A 19321-nucleotide genomic window follows, 5' to 3' on the forward strand; every position below is an offset into this window, starting at 1 on the left:
CCCTCCCCAGCCTCAGGTGATGGGAGAAATGTTGGGTCAGGGACCTGGCCCCAGGTGCGGTCCTTGGAGCAAAGACAAAGTCCAGCCTTCCACAGATGGCCAGGGCAGTGAGAGATAAGGGTCATACTTTGGACTCCACGCCAAAGAGCCCCACGAGGGCCCCAGCATCCCTGAGCCCCTACATCCCTTCTGCTGGCTGCCCCGCTCCCCTGCCTGGTTGAAAAAGGAAGACGAGGCGGGGGTGGGGTGGGGAGGGATAGCCGGTCACTCACTGCACCCAGAAAGCGAGGTGGCCGCCTCCTCAGCGCGCTCAGCCCCGCGCTTAAGCCTCAGCACTCGGGAGCCTCCGGGGTCCGGCCGAGAGGGGAGCGAGCGCCTGACGGTGGCGCGCGGCTCCAGCCCTTCCGCTCCGGCCGGGTGGGTGGTGAGCTCAGGTGCAAAGGAAAGAGGGAAATGGGGACGCCGCAAAGCGAGCTCTTCTTCCCGGGAGGGTGGGGGCTGCGTCCGGGGCAGGGGCTCCTCGGTCCCCCAGGCCCCATGGGCGTCCCCACTGCGCCGTCGGTCCGGCGCCCACGGTGAGAGGGCGGTGCCTGCCCGCGTCCCCGCCCCTGTCCTGCCACCTTCCCTCCGCCCGGCCCTGCGCTGCGCTGCCCGGGTCCTGCGGGCCGCTCGGTCCCAGACCCAGGCCCGGCAGCGGGGCTGGCATCGCTGGGGGAGCCGTCCGCTAGCGGGAGCCCCGCGGGCGGGGGCCGGCAGCGCGACCCGCTGGCGCTGGGACACCTGCAAGCACAGGTGAGCGAGTGGAGGCGGGACGGGCCGGGGGCGCGGGGCGAGAGACTCAGGGAAGCCGAGTAGGAAGACAGCGAGAGGGAGACAGAGCCCTCGGAGGGAGGACTGCTGGGAGGGGCCTGGGAGGCAGTGACAGCTTTTCTTCCCGGCTCATAAATCAGGGAAAAGGTAAGGAGAGGGGCCCAGGCCCACGGAGAGGGGCCAGCAGCTGCTTAAGAGGCCTCTTCTATTCAAGCCCTACCTACGCAGAGGGTGGGTCCTCTACCCAGGTAGAGGGGGAAGGGATGGAGCTCCACACCTGGCCCCCTGCTCCATAGACATGTCCACAGAAACTGGGGAAGACCCAATGTACCCCGAGACCAGAGGGACCTTGTTTCTGCTCTGCTCATCTCCAAGGCCAAGGGCTCCATAGCCGCTCCTCCCTCACACCGTGTCTGTGGCCAGGAGCGTCCAGATAAGGGGTGGGCAAACTTGTCAGTAAAGGGCCAGATGGTAAATATTTTAGATTTCGAAGTCTATACGATCTCTATAGAAACTAGCTGGAAAGCAGTCAGGGACCATCAGCAAACGAGTAAATGTGGCTGTGTCCCAATAAAACTTCCATTATGGGCACTGAAATGTGAATTTTATATACGTTCTCTCTGTAATGAAATCGTATTTTTAATTTCTTTTTCAACTATTTAAACATGTAAAAAGCATTCTTAGCTGGCAGGTTGTACAAAAACAGATGACAGGTCCAGGCAGTCTCCTGTCCTCTCTCACGTGACCTCCCTGCAGGCTGCCTATGGGGAAAGGGAAGCTGTAACTGGGTGCAAGGGGAATCCCCCCACCTGGGGGCATCCGGGAAACTGGGCACTTGTCTATCCAACTCCTCTCAGAACTACAGCCTCGTCTGAGGCCAGTGTGGGAGTTTATACGCCAAATGTGCACACAAATGGAGGAAGTATAGTTCCAGGGGCTTTCTAACCAGCAGGTGGGGGCATTCCCCACCCCCACCAAGTCAGAGATGAGGTAGCCAGGCTCTCCCAACAAGTGACCAAGCCCTCGACCCTCCATCCTCCTCACTCCCCCCCTCCATCACCTTGGTTTCAGGTCTAGTGCCACCCTCTGATCGAGGCTGGCCCTTCCATTCATTTTCTCTTTGCAGACTCAGGGGACCCCTTTCTCCTGGACCTTGGAACTATGAACCTTTGGAGGTGACCTAGGAGAGAAGGGATGCAACCTTTTGGTCCTCCAGATGAGCGTCCCCTCCGAGGACTTGTGGAGTCCCGCATTGAGACTTATGGGGGCCAGCATCGGGCTTTGGCCCAGAGTACTGGCAGCAATCTCTATGCCCGAAGAGGCCTCGTGCTGGTGAGTCCAGGCCGTGCCCCAAAGGTGACCTGGGTGGGGCAGATGGGAGGATGCCCAGGCTTTCAGGTCTCTACCTTTTACCGGTTCGTGGGCTGCTCTATTCCTATCCCTCACCCTACCTTCTCTCCTGGGTTGGGAGAGGTTGAGGAAGACAGTGCTGGGCCAGGCTCCCAGGACTCTGCACCCATCCCAGACAGATGCGGCACTCGAGGCAGAGAGCCAGGGGTGCCGGGCCCTCAGAGGAGGTGCTGTTAGACAGGTCCGAGTCAGGGAGCTGGGGAACTTCGCCAAGCCCTGGGGATGGCACCTCCCAGACTCCCACCTCTCCTGGGAGGAGCCTGTGGGCTCTGAGTCAGGGCTGGAGGAAGAGCAAAGGTTCAGAGTGCCCCTACTCTGAAAGTGAGGAGGGGTGTGGGGGCCCCCTAGCTCCACCCTGGCCCCACCCTCCTGGCCTGCCTCCAGTGCTGACCAAGGAAAGGGGTGTGGTGGCCAGCGGTCTTTCCCTCGGCCTCCACGGTTCCCTCCACCTTGAGAGCAGATCTGCTTCCCGTTGGGGGTATCCCCAGCCTTACTGGAGGAAGATGTGTCCCTGGGAGACAGGGAGGACAGCTGGGGGTTCTCCCAGGCTGAGGGCGGAAAGGCAGAATAGGAAGTCTGTGGAGTAAATCCAACCACAGGCCGATCAAGGAATGTGACCAGGCCTGTCCAGGAGGAGACTTGTGGCCACGGCCTCAACCTCTCACATGGAAGGGCAGCTGCCCCCACTGGATGGGACGCAGGCTGCATGCCCCTGGGGAGGAGCCACACATGTGTGTGCCCTCATCCCCACGTGTCAGGGAAGCTGTTCCCAAACCAGGGAAGCTGTGAGGGACCCAGATTTAGCGTGCACCATGCATTGTGCATGCAAGTCTAAGGTGCAGGGAGCGCACAGGTGAGTGGGCAGACACGGGGAGGACACACACCAGAGCCCAGGCGTGTGCGCACCTGTGTGCTGCTCTGCAGGAGGCCCTGCTTCTGCCCTGGGCTCACTCGAGGAGCCAGCTTGGCATGTCCCTGCCCAACCCACTTGGCCTCCCTGGTAGCAGCCACTGTGACTCAGGGCAGGAGCGGCTCACACCAAACTGGTTTGAGGAGAGAAGTGAGTCAGTTCAGCTTGGACGGGTAAGGGCCTGGCTCCCAGTCCCTCCCTAGGACTTCTGGGGGAAGGGAGACACCCCCTGACCTTTCCTTGCTCTTCCCCCAGGATCCTGGTCGCCTACGCCTCCAGGACTATGTCCCCTTTGCCAAGAGCTCTGGCCAGACCCGAATCCTGTCTCCCATGAAGTTTCGAGAACCAGAGCCTGAGAAAAGGCTTGGAAGCCCTTTTGGGGCTGGCCCACCTCACTCGCCCAAACTCAAGGTGAGGGGTTCCTCTCTTCCCATTGCCATGCTCACAACCTGAGCTGTGATGTCCTCCAGAGATATTAGAGCTGCGAGCTCAGGCAGCCCCTCCAATAAGCCACTGGTCCTGTCTGGAGTCCTTCCCAGGAATACGTCTCTAAGCTATGCTTCCTCATAAAAATGTCCACATTATGGGCAAATATCAAAATGCTGCCTGAGACCTCTGGTTTCCTAAGTCCTATTCTGGTCTCCCCCTGAAGGTCCCGCTAAAGGGTTATGTCTCAAGAGACCCCTGGAAGGCACCTTTCTGGTCAGAGATCCCAGGTCAGACCCCTCTGTCCAGGGACCTTTCTGCAGACCAAAGTGCCTCTCCATCCATGTTCCAGGGCACCCTTGCCCCTGTAATCCCAGCAGGGGTCGATCCCTGTCCCCTAGGCTTACACACACACACACACACACACACACACACACACACACACACACAGCCCTCCCTGGGCTGTTGGGCTGCGTGCCTGGACTGTGGCCACAACTAATCCCTTTCTCAATTCCACCAGGAAGTCACCAAGGCCCATGAGCTGGAGATGAGGCTGTATACGTTCAGCATGTTTGGGATGCCCCGCCTGCCTCCTGAGGACCGGCGGCGCTGGGAGATAGGAAAGGGCAGCGACAGCGACCTGACCATTGAGAAGTCCTGGAAGGAGCTGGTGCCTGGGCACAAGGTGAGCCTGTAACATAGTGTCTGTCCCCATGGGGTTACAGACACAAGTACACACATCTCACCTCTGTCTCTTCCCAAGGGAAAGGCCTCGGGTCATGTGGGGAAAGTGTTTGGAGAGATCTTATTCTAGGTCAGTGGTTCCCAACATGGGGCACATGCCCCACAGGGGGACAATTTGATTTTTAAGGGGGGCAATTTGAGAATGAGTTATTAACAGTGAATTTTTTGCATTTCTTATGGTTCTAGGGGCCTCATCTACAGTATATAAATATATAGTGAGCCCAGCCAACATTGCTCAGTGGTTGAGCATCAACCTATGAACCAGGAGGTCATGGTTCGATTCCTAGTCAGAGCACATGCCCGGACTGTGGGCTTGTTCCCCAGTGTGGGGTGTGCAGGAGGCAGCCAATCAATGGTTCTCTCTCATCATTGATGTTTCTATCGCTCTCCCTCTCCCTTCCTCTCTGAAATCAATAAAAATATATTTTATAAAAACTAAATATATAGTGACATATTTATGCATTTCAGTTCTCTATTACTAGTATATGTTTTGAAACTTTATTTGCTATTTTTTCATATCACTTCATATTATTATTATTGTTTAACTATTTCTTGGTGATTTCTTCCTCCATACTTCAACCGTCCTTTCGTTCTTTTATTTTTCTCTTTCATGGATACCATGTCCTTTGTAAGCCTGTTTAGATCAAGTTAATGGCCTTTTAGGCTTCCTCCACGTGAATAGAAATTCACTTTTTGAATAAAAGAATTATATGTCATGAGGGGGTGGTAATCAGGATTTTAGAGATGGTTAGGTGGGGCATGGCCAAAAAAAGGTTGGGAATCACTGCTCTAGGTTCAAATCCAAACTCTGTCACTTACTAGTGAGACCTTGGTCATGACAGCAAACCTCACTGAGCCTCAGTCATCTCACCTGTAAAATGGGGATGACACCTATCCTCTGGAGGTTTGGTTTAAAGATTAAAAAGTCATCCACAAGCCCTAACTGATGGAATCAGTGGTTAGAGCATAGACCCATGCACTGAAGGGTCTTGGGTTCAATTCCCAGTCAAGGGCATGTACCTGGGTTGCAGCTTCAATTCCTAGCTCCAGTCAAGCTGTGTGCAAGAGGCAACCAATATCTCTCACACTGGTGTTTCTAGCTCTCTCCCCCTCCCTCCTTCCTTCCCTTCTACTCTCTAAAAACCAGTGGGGAAAATATACTCAGATGAGGATTAACAACAACAACAAAAGTCATCTATGAAGTAGATCCAGTAGCATAACAAATGGTAGCTGTTCTGTTCTTTTCACTGTTCCCCAACTGAACCAGCCCCACTCCCATCCCAGGAGATGAGCCGGGAGCTTTGCCACCAACAGGAAGCACTTTGGGAGCTACTGACCACAGAACTGACCTACATTCGAATGCTCAAGATCATGACCGATGTGAGCCTCCCTCGGTCCCAGCCCTGGCCCCTTCCTCAGCCATATACCCATCTCCCTTACATTTTCTCTGATCCTCCCAGACCAGAGGAGCAGGGTTGCTGGGGGAAGGAGGGGCAGGATACCAAAAGATCCCCCTGATTTGAGACCTTCCCAGGATCTTGGGAGAGAGGTTGGCAGTACTGAAGTTGGGGGTGGGGATGCATTAAAGGGCTAGGCTGGGGTCCTGAGAGGAAGAGGCCAGGTGCTAAGACCCTCATCTCTCCCTTCATCTAGCTCCTAGCCGCTGGTTTGCTGAACTTGCAGCGAGTAGGGCTGCTGATAGAAGTAAGTGGGAGTTCAGGAGGGGAGTCTGGTACATCCCAACCTCTGAGCCCGAGAAGCGGGGGGTAGGGTTGGAGGGGTCACAGAGAGCCCTCTAGGCTGCCCAGTCTGAATTTCCACTGTCCCATTTTCTAGGACACCTGCCCTTCCTACTCCCCTTCTTGGTCTAGACCCCAATAGGCCAGTGGTCCCTTCCCACTCCTCACCATCCAAGCTTAGCAGTTCTTGCTTGTCCATGGCCAAAGTTGCCTGCGGTGACCTGCCAAGTCATGCTGCTAAATTCTGCTCCCTCCTCCAGGTGTCAGCTGAGACCCTATTCGGAAATGTCCCCAGCCTGATTCGGGCCCACCGGAGCTTTTGGGAAGAGGTGCTGGGGCCTACCCTGGGGAAGACTCGAGCCTCTGGTCAGCCTCTGGACCCTGTCAGCCTGCAGGACGGTTTCCTGGCGGTGAGGCATGGAGAAGGGTTTGATGAAGTGGGACTGGGGGAGCCCAGGGGTCCTGTCTGCAGGGCATGTCTACACAAATGGAATCCTTCCATGACTTGAGGGTGTCCCAGGGCACAACCCCTTCCCCAAAATATCACTTCACCCCCTGCCCTTCACTTGACAAGTATGACCTCTGTCCCAGAGGATCTTTGGGCTTCTGGAGACCCTTACATATGACGTGAAATTGCAGCTGTCTCAGGAAAGAGTTCCACCTAAGCTCTTATCAACTACAGTGGGGCCTTGACTTACGAGTGTCCCGACTAACGAGTTTTTTGAGGTACCAGCTGTCTCTCGTTGATTTTTTGCATTGAGTTGATAGAGTAATTTGAGTTAACGAGCTCCATAATGAGCTTGGTCTCGAACGAATTAAACTTGTAAGTCAAGGCCCCACTGTATAACATCTTACTTCTTAGACAGAGATCCACTGACAAACAGCTGGAAGCAAGAATGGGGCCTGGGTGAGGGGTGTAAAAGGCCGCCAGGGTACCTGGAGCATGAAGTATGACAAGAGAAAGAAAGAGAGGCCCAGGACCAGACTTTCCCAGTTTTCTCCAACCAGGAAAATGTGGGCCTTGCAGAGTTGGAAAGGGGTAGTGAGTTGGGGAGACAATCTCCTGGGAGCCATAGGTGGCCCCCTTCCACAGGACAGGGCTTCTGGGCCAGCCTCAGATCACCACCCCCCTGTCAGGTGAAATGGGATCTGCATGTCCTGAAGACGTTTCGGCTGAATTATTGATGGCAGGAGTGAATTCAGAGCAGCAGGGCAGGCAGGGGCTGTGGACAGGAGCTCAGAGAGCAGCAGTAGGTCAGCCTCTCAGGTCCTCAACTCCTCCTTAGAATCCAGAGAAGGGCTGGCAGTCATGGGAGGTAGGGATTGGCAGGAGCTGGACTAAGGGTCTATGAGAGGCTGTCTCCACCCCCACCCTACCCTGTACACCCTGATCCCCATGCTCTGCAGCCAAAGTCTGTATCTCATGACCTTCTTTCCCTGCCTCCTCCCCTCCCCCCCCCCCCCCCCCCCGTCCCTCTAGATCAGCCAGCGGTTCCAGCCCTATGTCCAGTACTGCCTGAGAGTGAAGCAGACCATGGCTTACGCCCGGGAGCAGCAAGACAATAACCCTCTCTTCCGTACCTTCGTGCAGGTGGGAGAGGGGGTGGCAGGAAGGGAGATGGGCGGACCCTAGACAACTGGATTCCCCTCTACCCCCCACCCCCGATCTCCAGCTGGGCCCAAGGCTGAGTCCATCAATTAGGGTGGGGCAGACTGCTGACCCCCTGCCCACCTTCCCTGGCAGTGGTGTGAGAAGCACAAGCGCTCGGGGAGGCAGATGCTGGGTGACTTACTCATCAAGCCCCACCAGCGCATCACCAAGTACCCACTGCTGCTACAGGCCGTGCTCAAGAGGACCCCTGAGGCACAAGCCCGCCAGGCCTTGAACGACATGGTAGGTGGCCTGGCAGGGCCAGTACCCTGGGAGTTGGAGGGTGGTGTGCGGGAGCTGCCCTCCAGGAACTCTTGAGGGTCTCTTTTCTTGAATGAATGTGACAGTGTGGCACTGACCAGCCAGCCTGCAAGGAGGCTGTGGTTGCCGTTGGTTGGGTGGGATGTACAGGGTGTGGAGCTGAGCTGCTCCTCCTGCCACACCCCACCTTCACCTAGATCACAGCTGTGGAGTCGTTCCTGCAACACATCAATAAGCAGGTCCGCCAGGGCGAAGATCAGGAGAATTTGGTGGCGGCAGCCCAGCGCATTGGGCCCTATGAGGTGCTGGAGCCGTCCAGTGAGGAGATGGAGAAGGTGAGAGAGGGAAGGGGGCTCAGAGAAAGCAAGGTCCCCAGGAAAGTGGATGCAGCGGAGGCCTGGAGGGGAAGGGGTGGAAGTGCCACAGAGAGGTGTGCCCATCATTCCTTCCTGGTGGTGAGGGTCCCAGGGGCAGAGTTCAAAAGAGTAGAAAAAAGGCCCTGAAATGCTTCCTCTCCCTCCAAGTGGAGGATGGAGGACAGATGGAAAGAGCCACTGCTGGTGACAGAACCAAGAACCATCTTGGCCAGGAGGTACACTGGAGTCCTATGCAGTCCCCTAACCCTCTCCTCTGTGTCCCTCAGAACCTGCGTCCTTTCTCCAACCTGGACTTGATGTCCCCCATGCTGGGGGTTGCTCCTGAGCACACCAGGCAGCTGCTGCTGGAGGGACCTGCGAGAGTGAAGGAGGGGCGAGAAGGGAAGGTGAGGGAGCATGGGTAGGAGCAGAGATGATGTGAGATGGACTGAAGAGAAGGGAGAGATGATGGGAGGTAGGATAAGAGTCATATAAGATGAAAATGGGAGAGAGGGGTGTGTGTGTGTGTGTGTGTGTGTGTGTGTGTGTGTGTGTGTCTGTCTCTCTGTCTGTCTCTGTGTGTGTGTCTATGTGTGTGACTAGGTCACTTCTATGTGTGTATGGGGAAGAAGACATGGTTTTGGCTACAGCTCTGATTGTTTGTACAACCCTGAGTCAGCCACTTTCCCTGCCTGTAAAGTGAGAGAAGGGACCAAGCTGACACCCCCTCCAGCCCTAGCATTCCACAATGTGCACTTGTCCCTATGTATGTGCACACCCACATGTGCATACCCATGCATGAGACCCCACGTGTGCACACTCATGCATGAGTCCAGTCCCTGCCCCGCCCTTCCCCCTGCTCCAGCTGACCTGGCCTCTTTCTCCTACACATGCCCCCAGCTGGACGTGTACCTGTTCCTCTTCTCTGACGTGCTCCTGGTGACCAAGCCTCAACGCAGGGCGGACAAAGCCAAGGTTATCCGCCCCCCCTTCATGCTGGAGAAGCTTGTGTGTCGACCACTCCGGGACCCTAGTATGTCTCCCCTGTGGGGACTTTTTCCCTCCCCTTTCCTCTTGGAAGAGGGAAAGAGGTGTCAGGATGGGCTTCCAAAACAATCCAGTCCTTGAAGCAAACCTTTTCCCCCACTCAGACAGCTTTCTGGCAATCCACCTCACTGACTTCCAGTGCGTCTCCAGTGCCCTCATCGTGCACTGTCCCAGCACTGCAGACCGTGCCCAGTGGCTGGAGAAGACCCAGCAGGCCCAGGTATGTGAGAGCCAGGTGTGGAAGGGGTGGCTGGGGGCCCTGGAGCTCAGAACCTGGAGCACAGAGGGGAGGAGGAAGAGAGAGAGGCTGGAGTTGATGCAGGCTCAGACTGTCCTCAGGAGGGAGACACAGCCTTGACTATCCCTGACCATCATAAGAGGAGAGAAGAGCCCCTTGAGCCACCTGCTCTGCCAGTCCCTGGGAGAGTCCAAGACGGCATCCCCTAGAAGTTTCTATTCCTTGAAACAATTTACTTCTGAACTTCAGTCTTGTCAACAGACATTAATGGGGCCCTTACCGGCTGCAGGCACCAGCTCAGCGCTGGGCAATCAGAAAGGAGTAAAACAGTGTTCCTGCCCTCAAGGAATGTGCATGGCAGCCTAGCTAGACAAGTTAGTGTATGACTACAGAAACATGCATACGTAATGGAACTCAGCCCAGAAGAGAATAATTCGTTCTGCCTGGAGGGTTGGTTAGGAAGGGGACAGACAAGGGGGAGGGTGCGCTGAGAAGCCTTCACTGAGGAGCCCTTATCTGAGCTCCGTTTGGGGGAATATCTAGGAATATCTAGGAGTGTTTCAGGGAAACAGGGTGGGAAGGAAAGGTATTTCAAATGGAGACACGGAATGTGCAAAGGTCGGAGATATGAAACAGCTGTGTGATGTGTTGAGAGACGCACCAGCCTGGGAGTTCATATCACCAGGACATAAAGCACAGGCAGGCACAGCGGCAGAGAGGCTGGGAGGCAGGCCCCGCCAGCTTGCCCATCTCCCATGTCACGTAAGGAACTTGAACTTTGTCCTTCAGATGACAGGGAACCAGTGAAGGTGCTGAAAGTGACGTGGGCAGATGTCGGTGATTAGAGCTAGAGGAGTTCAGAAGGCAGAGCCACATGGAGCTATACTGGCACCACAAACGGAGCGACTTACAGTAGCAGAAACATGTTCTTTCCCAGTTCTGGAGGCCAGAAGTTGGAAACCAAGGGGCCACACTTTCTCTCCAAGGTTCTAGGGGACAACCCTTCCTTGCTTCTCCCAGTTCCAGCTGTTCCTTGGCTTCTCTATTCTCTGCCTCTGTCCAAATTTCCCTCTCCTGTCTCTCATGAAGACACCGGCCATTACATTTAGAGCCCACCCTAAATCCAGGATGGCCCTTAACTTAGGATCTTCGCACCCTCTTTACGAATAAGGTCACATTCCCAGGACCTAGACAAATCTTCCTGGGCTACTGTTCAACCCACTGCAGGAGCAGAACGACCAAAGTAGTGTGAGGAGTGGAGCTGGACTTAAAGGACAGGGAAGATCATGAGCAGAAGAATCAAGGGAGCACTTGGTGGGATTTGTTTGGGGATAGTGACCTTGTGTGTCTGAGTCTGGAGCAAAAGGGTTTATGTGAGCTGGTGATTGAGAGGCCAGGCTCTACAGGACCCCAAGAGCTACAGAAGAGAGTAGACTGGGCAAGACTGGAACTGAATTGGGTTGATGAGAGAGAACCACCATAGATTCTTGGGCCAGGAGTGCCATGGTGAAATCAATGTGTTTTGTCTTTGTCTTGAATTGTAAGGTGACCATGACAGGTGGGCTGGGGGAGGGGAAGATTGGTGGCAGGAGATTTATTTTGCTGGTTGGGGTGTAAAATACTGAGGTTTATTTAATGCCATGGTCTTTGGGACATGTTGCCAAAAAAAGGGGGGTAGGGGAAGAGAGGAAGAAAGGAGCTAAAGAAGAAGAAACAGGTGAGCCTTAGGGAGACTGGTTAAAAGCCTACACTGAATGAATGAATATCTAGGCTCAAACACCAGTTCTACCTCTCACTAGCTGGGTCATCTTGGGTGAGCTTCCATTTCTTTGCCTGCAAATAGATATACTGTTATTATTTACTTTTTGTGCACTCAGGGGGAGGCGGGTGTCCCTCAGCCTGGCCTGTGCCCTCTCACAGTCTGGGACCCCTCGGGGGATGACCACCTGCTGGCTTAGGCCCACTCCCTGGGGGATTGGGCCTAAGCTGGCAGTCAGACATCCCTCTGGCAGCCCGGGAGCCCTCAGGGGATGTCCACTTGCCAGCGGGGAGCAGGCCTAAGCTGCAGTCGGACATTCTTAGCGCTGCTGAGGAGGCGGGAGAGGCTCCTGCCACCAGCGCTGTACTGGCAGCCGGCAGCCTGGCTTGTGGCTGAGCAAAACTCCCACTGTGGGAGCGCACTGACCACCAGGGGGAAGCACCTGCATTGAGCGTCTGCCCCCTGGTGATCAGTGTGTGTCATAGTGACCAGTCATTCCCAGTCGTTCTGCTGTTAGGGTCAATTTGCATATTACCCTTTTATTATATAGGATAGAGGCCTGGTGCATGGGTGGGGGCTGGCTGTTTTGCCCTGAAGGGTGTCCCAGATCAGGGTGGGGGTCCTGCTGGGGTGCCTGGCAAGCCTGGGTGAAGAGCTGAGGGCCGTTTTCAGACTGGTCACATCCCTTTAGGGAGGGGGGTCCTGCTTGGGTGCCTGGCCAGCCTGGGTGAGAGGCTGATGGCTGTTTGCAGGCTGGCCACAGCCCCTTCAGGGTGGGGGTCCTTGATGGTGTGCCTGGCCATCCTGGGTGAGGGGCTGATGGCTATTTGCAGGCTGGCCACAGCCCCTTCAGTGTGGGGGTCCCTGCTGGGGTGCCTGGCCATCCTGGGTGAGGGGCTGAGGGCTGTTTGCAGGCTGGCCACAGCCCCCAGCCACCAAAGCTCCCAGTGGAGGCTAGCTGGAAACAGGTATCTGGGATTTATTTATCTTCTATAATTGAAACTTTGTTGCCTTGAGCAGAGCCAGCCAGGACAGGCAGGAAGTTTGGCTTCCTCCATCACCAGGGCAACCAAGCCTCCTGCTTGCTCCAGCTCCGTGGCTGCCAGCCGCTATCTTAGTTGTGTTAATTTGCATATAGTCTCTCTGTCTGGTGGACATGGCTTATAGGTGTGGCTTGTGAGTGTAGCAGAGGTATGGTCAATTTGCATGCTTCTCTTTTATTAGATAAGATAACAGTCCTTGCTTCACAGAGAAGATTCCAAGGTCATTCTGATTAAGCAAATGCATGATCACAGCTCTGAAACCCTTCCACAGAGAACAAGGATGGTTGCTCCCCAAGGTTCCCGTATGAAAGACTGCTTTGGCTATGGTGCCCCTGACAGAAATGAATCCTTAGAAAGAGAAGCCTGTTTGTTAAGTTGTTGTTTCCTGGGAGTTGTTTCCTAGGGTAGCAATATTCAGTTTTAAACAGAAGCACTTTGGAAATGCGTCAGTGGGAGACAGCCAAGGGGAGGCATCTTGGAGGCTTGTCGAAACATGGAAACACAGACCTGAGTTCAGGTGAGAAATGAGGGTGAACTATGAAAGTTGCTAAAAGAGTAAATCTTAAAAGTTCTTACCACAAGAAGAAATTTTTTTCTAACAATGTATGGTGATGGATGTTAACTAGACTTAGTGTGGTGATCATTTCATTATATATCCTATATAATAAAAGCCTCATATGCGAACTGGTCGGCCATTCAACCAATCAAAGCATAATATGCTAATGATAAGCTAAGGCCGCTCAACCACTCCCTATGTCATGCACTGACCACCAGGGGGTAGACGCTCTGACTGGTAGGTTAGCTTGCTGCTGGGGTCCAGTCGATCAGGACTGAGAGAGATGGGCTGGACTTGCCCTGGAGCCCTCCCACAGTCCCTCTCCGGCTGGCCAACCTCCTGCATCCCTCCCTGACCCCAATCCTGCACCAGTGGGGTCCCTCGGCCTGGCCTGTGCCCTCTCACAATCCAGGCTGAGAGGGACCCCCCCAAGTGCACAAATTTTGTGCACTGGGCCTCAAGTTTATTTATATATATATATATATATATATATATATATATATATATATATATATATATATAAAATCATAACCTTGTACACCTGAAATTAATATAATGTTATATGTCAATTATACCTCAATTTTAAAAACAGAAGAGGCGTTTTGAACAAGGAAAGAAATTTTATTGTAGATTATTTCTAAAGAATGCAACTTCATCATGTTTAAGATGTTTAAGTCAAATTAGTGTTCCTCATAGAGCTTGCTGTAATGAATAGATAACAATGATTTGTCATTAGCACATCAGGCAGTTAGGGCTTCTGAAACTTCTGAGAATATGTGAAGAGTCTGTTCTTTAAATAATTTTAAGCATTCTTTCCGCAATCTTATTTATGATATTGTATCATAATATGGACAGATTATTTGAGGAAAGAAAAACCAGAGCTTAGTCTCTGTTTAAATACCATATTAAAAATTCTGAATTGGGGGAGTAAAAAATAAATATGGGTTTTTTGCCATTTAAAAAAAAGAAGAATGAATTAAGGGTGAAAGGAGGAACCTCAAGATATTATGTCCTCCAGCCCTGCGGGCTGCCACTTCCTTAAATACCTAAAACAGGATGGTGACAGTCCCCAGGAAGGCAGAGGTAGGGGACAGGGTTGGGTGTGGGGTGGGGGTGGTTTTAGTGGCGACTGGTCTCCGGCTGCTCTGCTTCAGGCCCCCTCATACTTCCCTCTCTCTATGTGGCAGGGTCCTTCTCTCTATCCCACTCTCCCCAGCACAAACACAGTGTCCACATGGCTGGACTGGCCCACAACCAGCACCACTCCAGTGGCCAGTCGAGTTGTACTGAAGGCTGGATAGGAGTGGAGCTGAGGACAAAACTGGAGACAAGCCCAGCCTGTCAGGACCACAGGTGGGGCCCTGACCTGCAGGCAGCCTCCCTTCTGTACCAGCCCCGCCAGCAGGACGTTCTCCTTTTCCTTTGGTTCCTAGTCCCAGGACAATACCCCCACCCCTTCTCCTTTTAGAACCCCCAAGGGACCACAAAAACGTGCTGACATTTTATTATGCAAAATAATTGAGCCCCCTAGTCTCACTACTGACTAACAGAGGAAAGGAGGTCACTTCTGATGCCTAAAACTCCGGCCACCCTTTGCAAAACAAAGAACGGAAGCTTTGAAATTAATTTGTCCTGCTGTTATCTCACACCAGATTCTCAGAGAACAACCCCCCCCCCTCCCCCCCTCCTCTGTCGCCATCAGTCACTGTAAACTGCAGAGGGCAGTAGAGGATCTACAGCAACCCCCAGAGGTCAGATTTTTTTCTCCCCTCACAGAAATGCAGATGGAGATTTATTCCTGGCGAGTCTGCCCACAGCGGCTTAAGCTTTTAGAGAAAAGGAGCTTCTCAGGGGAAGGCAGACTGAATCTTGGGAAATGCCCATATTTAGGGGATGAGAAGAGGAAAAGACACCAGTGACAGGAACAGAAAGAGATGAAGGCCAAGAAATGAGAGGCAGGGCGGAGCCTAGCTCGGGTTGTCTGTGTTCTCACAGGAGTCATTACGTGTCTCTGGGGAACTGCCGTGACAAAGGGAACTGCCACGCAGGACAGACGAGAGAATTATGTTTGTAAACTGTTTGGCCCGAAGCCCAGCCCGAAATGGGCGCTCCATACATGCTTGTTGTTGTCATCCTGAGGCGGGTGGGGGACCTCAACATCTGGGGGCCTCTGGAAGGAGAGGGGTGGATCTGGGAGCCGCCCCAGGGGCAGCGGGACAAGAGGCATTTCCTCTTAAGGCGTCAGGTCCCCGCCAGGGCAAGGGAAGAGTGTGCGCTGAGGGGGCCCTCCCCTCCTGTTCCCGGCTGCTGGGGTGTCACAGTCTGGCTCAAGCACCAATTTCCTCTTCCTTTCCCACCCTGCCCCCAGCATGTCTTTCCTGTTATCCCTGCTAAGAAAACCTCTGGGTTACTGGAGAGGCTTTGGGGTGGCCGGGGGCCCTTCAAACAGCCCCAGCCCCTGGTGTCTGAGGTCCCTGCCTCCCTGCTTCTTCCTGGGGCAGGGCCAGGGGCAAGGTTAGTGGAGATGCTGGTATTGGATGTTCCTTACAGACACCCCACCCCCATTTCCAGTTATTTTCTTCCACACACTGTCCCTATCCTGAACGTCCCAAACACAACACTGAACTTTGGTCTTGTAGGGTAAAAGGGCTTGGCATCTAAGCAGGATGAGCCGGCTGTCCCGGCCACTCCCAGGCCCCAGAATGGCCCCTCCCACACTCAGCACGGAGAGGGGACAGGGAGAAGTCCCAGGCCCTGGCCTGGTGTGCTGGGTTCCTGCTCCCAGGTACCATCATCCCTTGCTCTGGCCAACAGACCAAGTCTTATGAGACCGCTAAGAATCCTCACAATGCTTTCTCCCTCTGGAGACTGACTGGACAGCCAGGGCAAGGAGAATTGGAAATAGAAGCTCATGTCGCTGATGTCATTTTCCTATTCCTGTCCACCATTCTCCAATATGTCTCTTGTCCTGATCTCCCGAACCACTGTGTTCCTGAGAAGCTTTAGGGAGGTCTAGGCACCCAGTAGTTGCTGGTTCATATACCTGAAGTGGGGAGATATTCAAATGCTTACCAACCAGAATGGCATGGGCACCAACCAATCAGAGTGGAGCATTGGGAAGGTGGCGGGTCTTAGAGGTCCTCTGCTGAGCAGGATGCTAACTGTCCCCTGCAGTTGCTGGATTTGGGGGAGCAGGGTAGCCCTAGGGAAAGGAGGCAGAAGGCTCAGAAGCCCTTGGCTTACCAGCGTGGAAGTACTTGAGTATTTTAACAACTATGGGCCATCCAGTGAGTACTGACATCAGCGCTGCCCCCAGCAGCCACCAGTCCCTTTCACCACACCTCCTCCTTCAGCCTCTCCTGGGTTCCGTAGCCTTCCCTCCTCCTCCCCCAGCAGATGTTATCCTTTCACAACTCTGAACCCTTTCCGCTGCCCTTGATTACTGCCCGAAGACTCAGGGAAAAGCCCAGTCCCAGTGCTGTTTCTCTCTACTGTGCAACCTTGAGCTAGTCCCTTCATCTCTCAAAGTCTTGTTTACTCATCTGTAAAATGGGCTAATATCCATGCTTTTCCACTCTGCAGGGTGATGGTGTGTCTCAAATGACTGTGTGCATGTGGAGGTGCTCTGTGAACCACTTCTCAGATGTCACTATTTTATTCTGATGATGCCCCTATGAAAATGTTGAGGCAGGAAGACAGAAAACATAATGTATCCTCTCTCCAAACCTCTTGAGATAGCCTTGTTTTCATCTCTGAAGGACAGCAGAGTCCTCAGCGCAGGACAAAGCCTGCCCCTACCCATCCTGGTGGCAGGAGGAAGAATAACCTGAGGATGCAGGACTTATGCCCCACCATCACCACCAATCAGGGAGGGCTTCCTGAAGGAGGAGGCAGACCAGATAGAGGGCTTGTCAAGGGACATGAGAAGCAGGAAGAACTGTATATGGAGGAAAGAGGGCTTTCTGTCCAAGAGTTCAAATCCTGGTTCTGTCCCACTTCCTTACTGCATGATCTTGGCAGTCATTAACCTCAGTCTCCATTTCTCAGTAGCAAAGTAGAAGTAAAAAAAAAAATAGCATCTGCCTCATCTGGTTGTTGTGAAGACTAAAGGAGATAATGTATGTAAAGCACTTAGCCCAGTGCCTGGCATACAGCAAATGCTCAATAATCGAGGATCTTTTCTTTTTTTATATATATATTTTAAAATCTTTTTTAAAAATTTTATTAGAGAGAGAGGAGAGACATCGGTTTGTTGTTCCACTAATTTATACACTCATTGGTTGATTCTTGTGTGTGCCCTGATGGGGGATCGAACCCGCAACCTTGGCATATCAGGATGACACTCTAACCAACAATAATCAAGGATCTTAATGGAAGTATTCCCATCCCAGGTCACCCTGCAAAAGCTGAAGGCACAGGAATATGTCCAACAGAAGAGGGAACTCCTGGCCCTCTACAGGGACCAGGACCAGGAGTCTCTGAGCACCAGGCCCTCCACGCCTTCCCCAGAGGGCTCTCAGAGCAGTGTGGAAGGGAGGTAAGACCCACAGGGACCACCAGCTCTCCCACAAGAAGGAGGCTGCAGGTAAAGAGGGAGAGACGGGGAAAGGCTGCAAAATGATATGACAGCGCTTGGGGCAGTTAGGAATAGACTGCGGAACCCAGGCTACAGGTTGGAGAACAGGTTGGCATCAGCCGTGTGCAGGGCCTCCTGGGGCAGCCTAGGAGGTTAGCCAGCCTAGGGTTGGCGCAGACTGAAATAAATAAACACAAGAAGCGTGAACTCCCTGAGAGGAGCAGGCTCCCCAGGCTGGGGATGGAGAGTGAAGGCCGGTAGGGATTTGCAGCAAGTCAGAGCGGCAGGGACCAACTTAGTCCAGATTCCCAGAGTGTGAGAGGTTCATCCTTAAAAACAGCTGTTCAGCAGCATGGTTGGAGGAAAAAGAGCCATCAGGGGGGTAACCTCGGATGTCAGGAACCCCACAGAACATACCTGAGCACTTACTTGACACAAGGACCTGGACCAAGTGTAGTGAGCTTACAGTCCAACCAGAGATGATAAAACAGTGTAAAGGCGATACCAAATTAAATTGGGAGGAGGGACCACTTCTGAATGGAGTGAGCAAGGGATACTTCCTGGATTTGAACCTGACCCCTGAGCATCTGACTCTGACCATTCATTCATTTGTAGGAATTCTGAGTTCTGCACCATCATCCCCCACCTGGTGGTGACGGACGACACGGATGAAGACATCCCCTTGGTACCAGATGACACCTCAGACTCTGGCTACAGCACTCTGATCCCAGTCTGCCCCAAGGAGTCCCACTCCCCACTGAGCCGGCTGCGCCCGTGGGCCCTTCGGCGGCACCCCGGCTTCACCCTCTCCGCCCTGGACCTCCGGGATGTTACTTTGCGCCCCCAGCCTCCTGACCCCCAAGCTCCCCAGCGCCGAAGCACCCCTGAACTGCCAGGGGAAGTTATCCGAAGAGGAAGCAGCCTTCCCAGGGGAGAGCGGCCCGCCTGGTCTGAGGAAGAAGATGGGACCTCGGTGGGAGGGAACGTGGTAGTGGAGACCTTGCATAGGGCCCAGCTTCGGGGGCAGCTCCCACACTCCCCGACCCATGCTGACTCTGCTGGGGAAAGCCCCTGGGCGTCCTCAGAGGACGAAGAAGAAGAGGGGCCCCTCTTCCGGAGACCCTCCCCGGGCCCCCTCAGTGCTGAGGACATGCTCAGAGAGATCCGGGAGGAGCTGGCCAGCCAAAGGATCGAGGGCACCCCGGAGCCTGGGGACAGCGGGCCTCGGAAGCTGACTCGGGTCCAATTGCAGAGGATGCGTGGGCCCCACATCATACGGCTGGACACCCCCGTGTCCACATCGTAAGTGCTGAAGGGAAGGTGGCCTGGGAGGGAGCAGGGGGGAAGGAAGGCCAGGACGGAGTGGGCCGGGGTGTCAGGGTAGGAGGTCGGTGGGGAGGGGTCGGTAGAGAAGGGCAGAGCCAGAGCAGGGGCCATGGCAGGGCCGGGCCATGGCAGGGCCGAGCCCTGAGCCTCACTCTTCATCCCCTGTCTTTTCAGAGAGGTGTGAGGAACACGCAGGACCTTTGGTTTGGCATTGCTTCCCGAGGACATCTCTCTCCCAAGAGTGCTGGTCACCACCACCCCGCCCCCCAGGACTGCACCTCAAGGTCCACACTCCCCGTGAGGAAGCCTGGCCCGGGATACCCCGGGCTCCCTGCTCTAAGAACTCTGGGCATCGAGCGCTGTACATTGTGTACCATAGACACCAGAGCCCCACATAAAGTTGTGCATAAAAATGACTGCCCGGTCAGCGCTGCGTGGGGGAAGAAGCGGAGGGGGTAGCAGTGCTCAC

At 54.1% G+C, this 19321-nt stretch overlaps 1 protein-coding gene across 14 annotated transcripts; it reads left to right on the plus strand.

Moving 5' to 3' along the window:
* Window positions 1–350: 350 nt before the first annotated feature.
* Window positions 351–19268, plus strand: PLEKHG6 (pleckstrin homology and RhoGEF domain containing G6). 14 transcript variants are annotated; one of them, XM_059681991.1, is made up of 17 exons: window positions 351–792; window positions 1107–1240; window positions 1934–2142; window positions 3386–3541; window positions 4077–4241; window positions 5585–5680; window positions 5954–6004; window positions 6300–6449; window positions 7520–7630; window positions 7784–7933; window positions 8149–8286; window positions 8595–8714; window positions 9208–9340; window positions 9459–9574; window positions 14167–14303; window positions 15319–15464; window positions 16533–16552. In XM_059681991.1, exons 3-17 carry the CDS (start codon window positions 2005–2007, stop codon window positions 16535–16537), a joined length of 1812 nt encoding a protein of 603 aa, XP_059537974.1. In that variant the 5' UTR covers window positions 351–792; window positions 1107–1240; window positions 1934–2004; the 3' UTR covers window positions 16538–16552. The 14 variants fall into 14 exon arrangements, 12 of the variants coding, with proteins under 12 accessions (XP_059537974.1, XP_059537975.1, XP_059537969.1 ...); XR_009451142.1 differs by lacking the exons at window positions 15319–15464; window positions 16533–16552 and adding exons at window positions 17342–17487; window positions 18142–18279 and having other exon boundaries at window positions 356–792; XM_059681983.1 differs by lacking the exons at window positions 14167–14303; window positions 15319–15464; window positions 16533–16552 and adding exons at window positions 17342–17487; window positions 18142–18828; window positions 19027–19268 and having other exon boundaries at window positions 640–792.
* Window positions 19269–19321: the final 53 nt, after the last annotated feature.

Source organism: Myotis daubentonii, chromosome 2 (genome assembly GCF_963259705.1).
Source record: "Myotis daubentonii chromosome 2, mMyoDau2.1, whole genome shotgun sequence".
In the NCBI taxonomy this organism is placed as follows: Eukaryota; Metazoa; Chordata; class Mammalia; order Chiroptera; family Vespertilionidae; genus Myotis; species Myotis daubentonii.

Bases quoted from the DNA above. Each gene is read 5' to 3' on its own strand.
- PLEKHG6 (XM_059681984.1), top strand. From the start codon at position 2,005: ATGCAACCTTTTGGTCCTCCAGATGAGCGTCCCCTCCGAGGACTTGTG. The intron at 3,542-4,076 runs GTGAGGGGTTCC...CAATTCCACCAG, and splicing joins CTCACTCGCCCAAACTCAAG to GAAGTCACCAAGGCCCATGA. The intron at 9,341-9,458 runs GTATGTCTCCCC...TCCCCCACTCAG, and splicing joins TCGACCACTCCGGGACCCTA to ACAGCTTTCTGGCAATCCAC.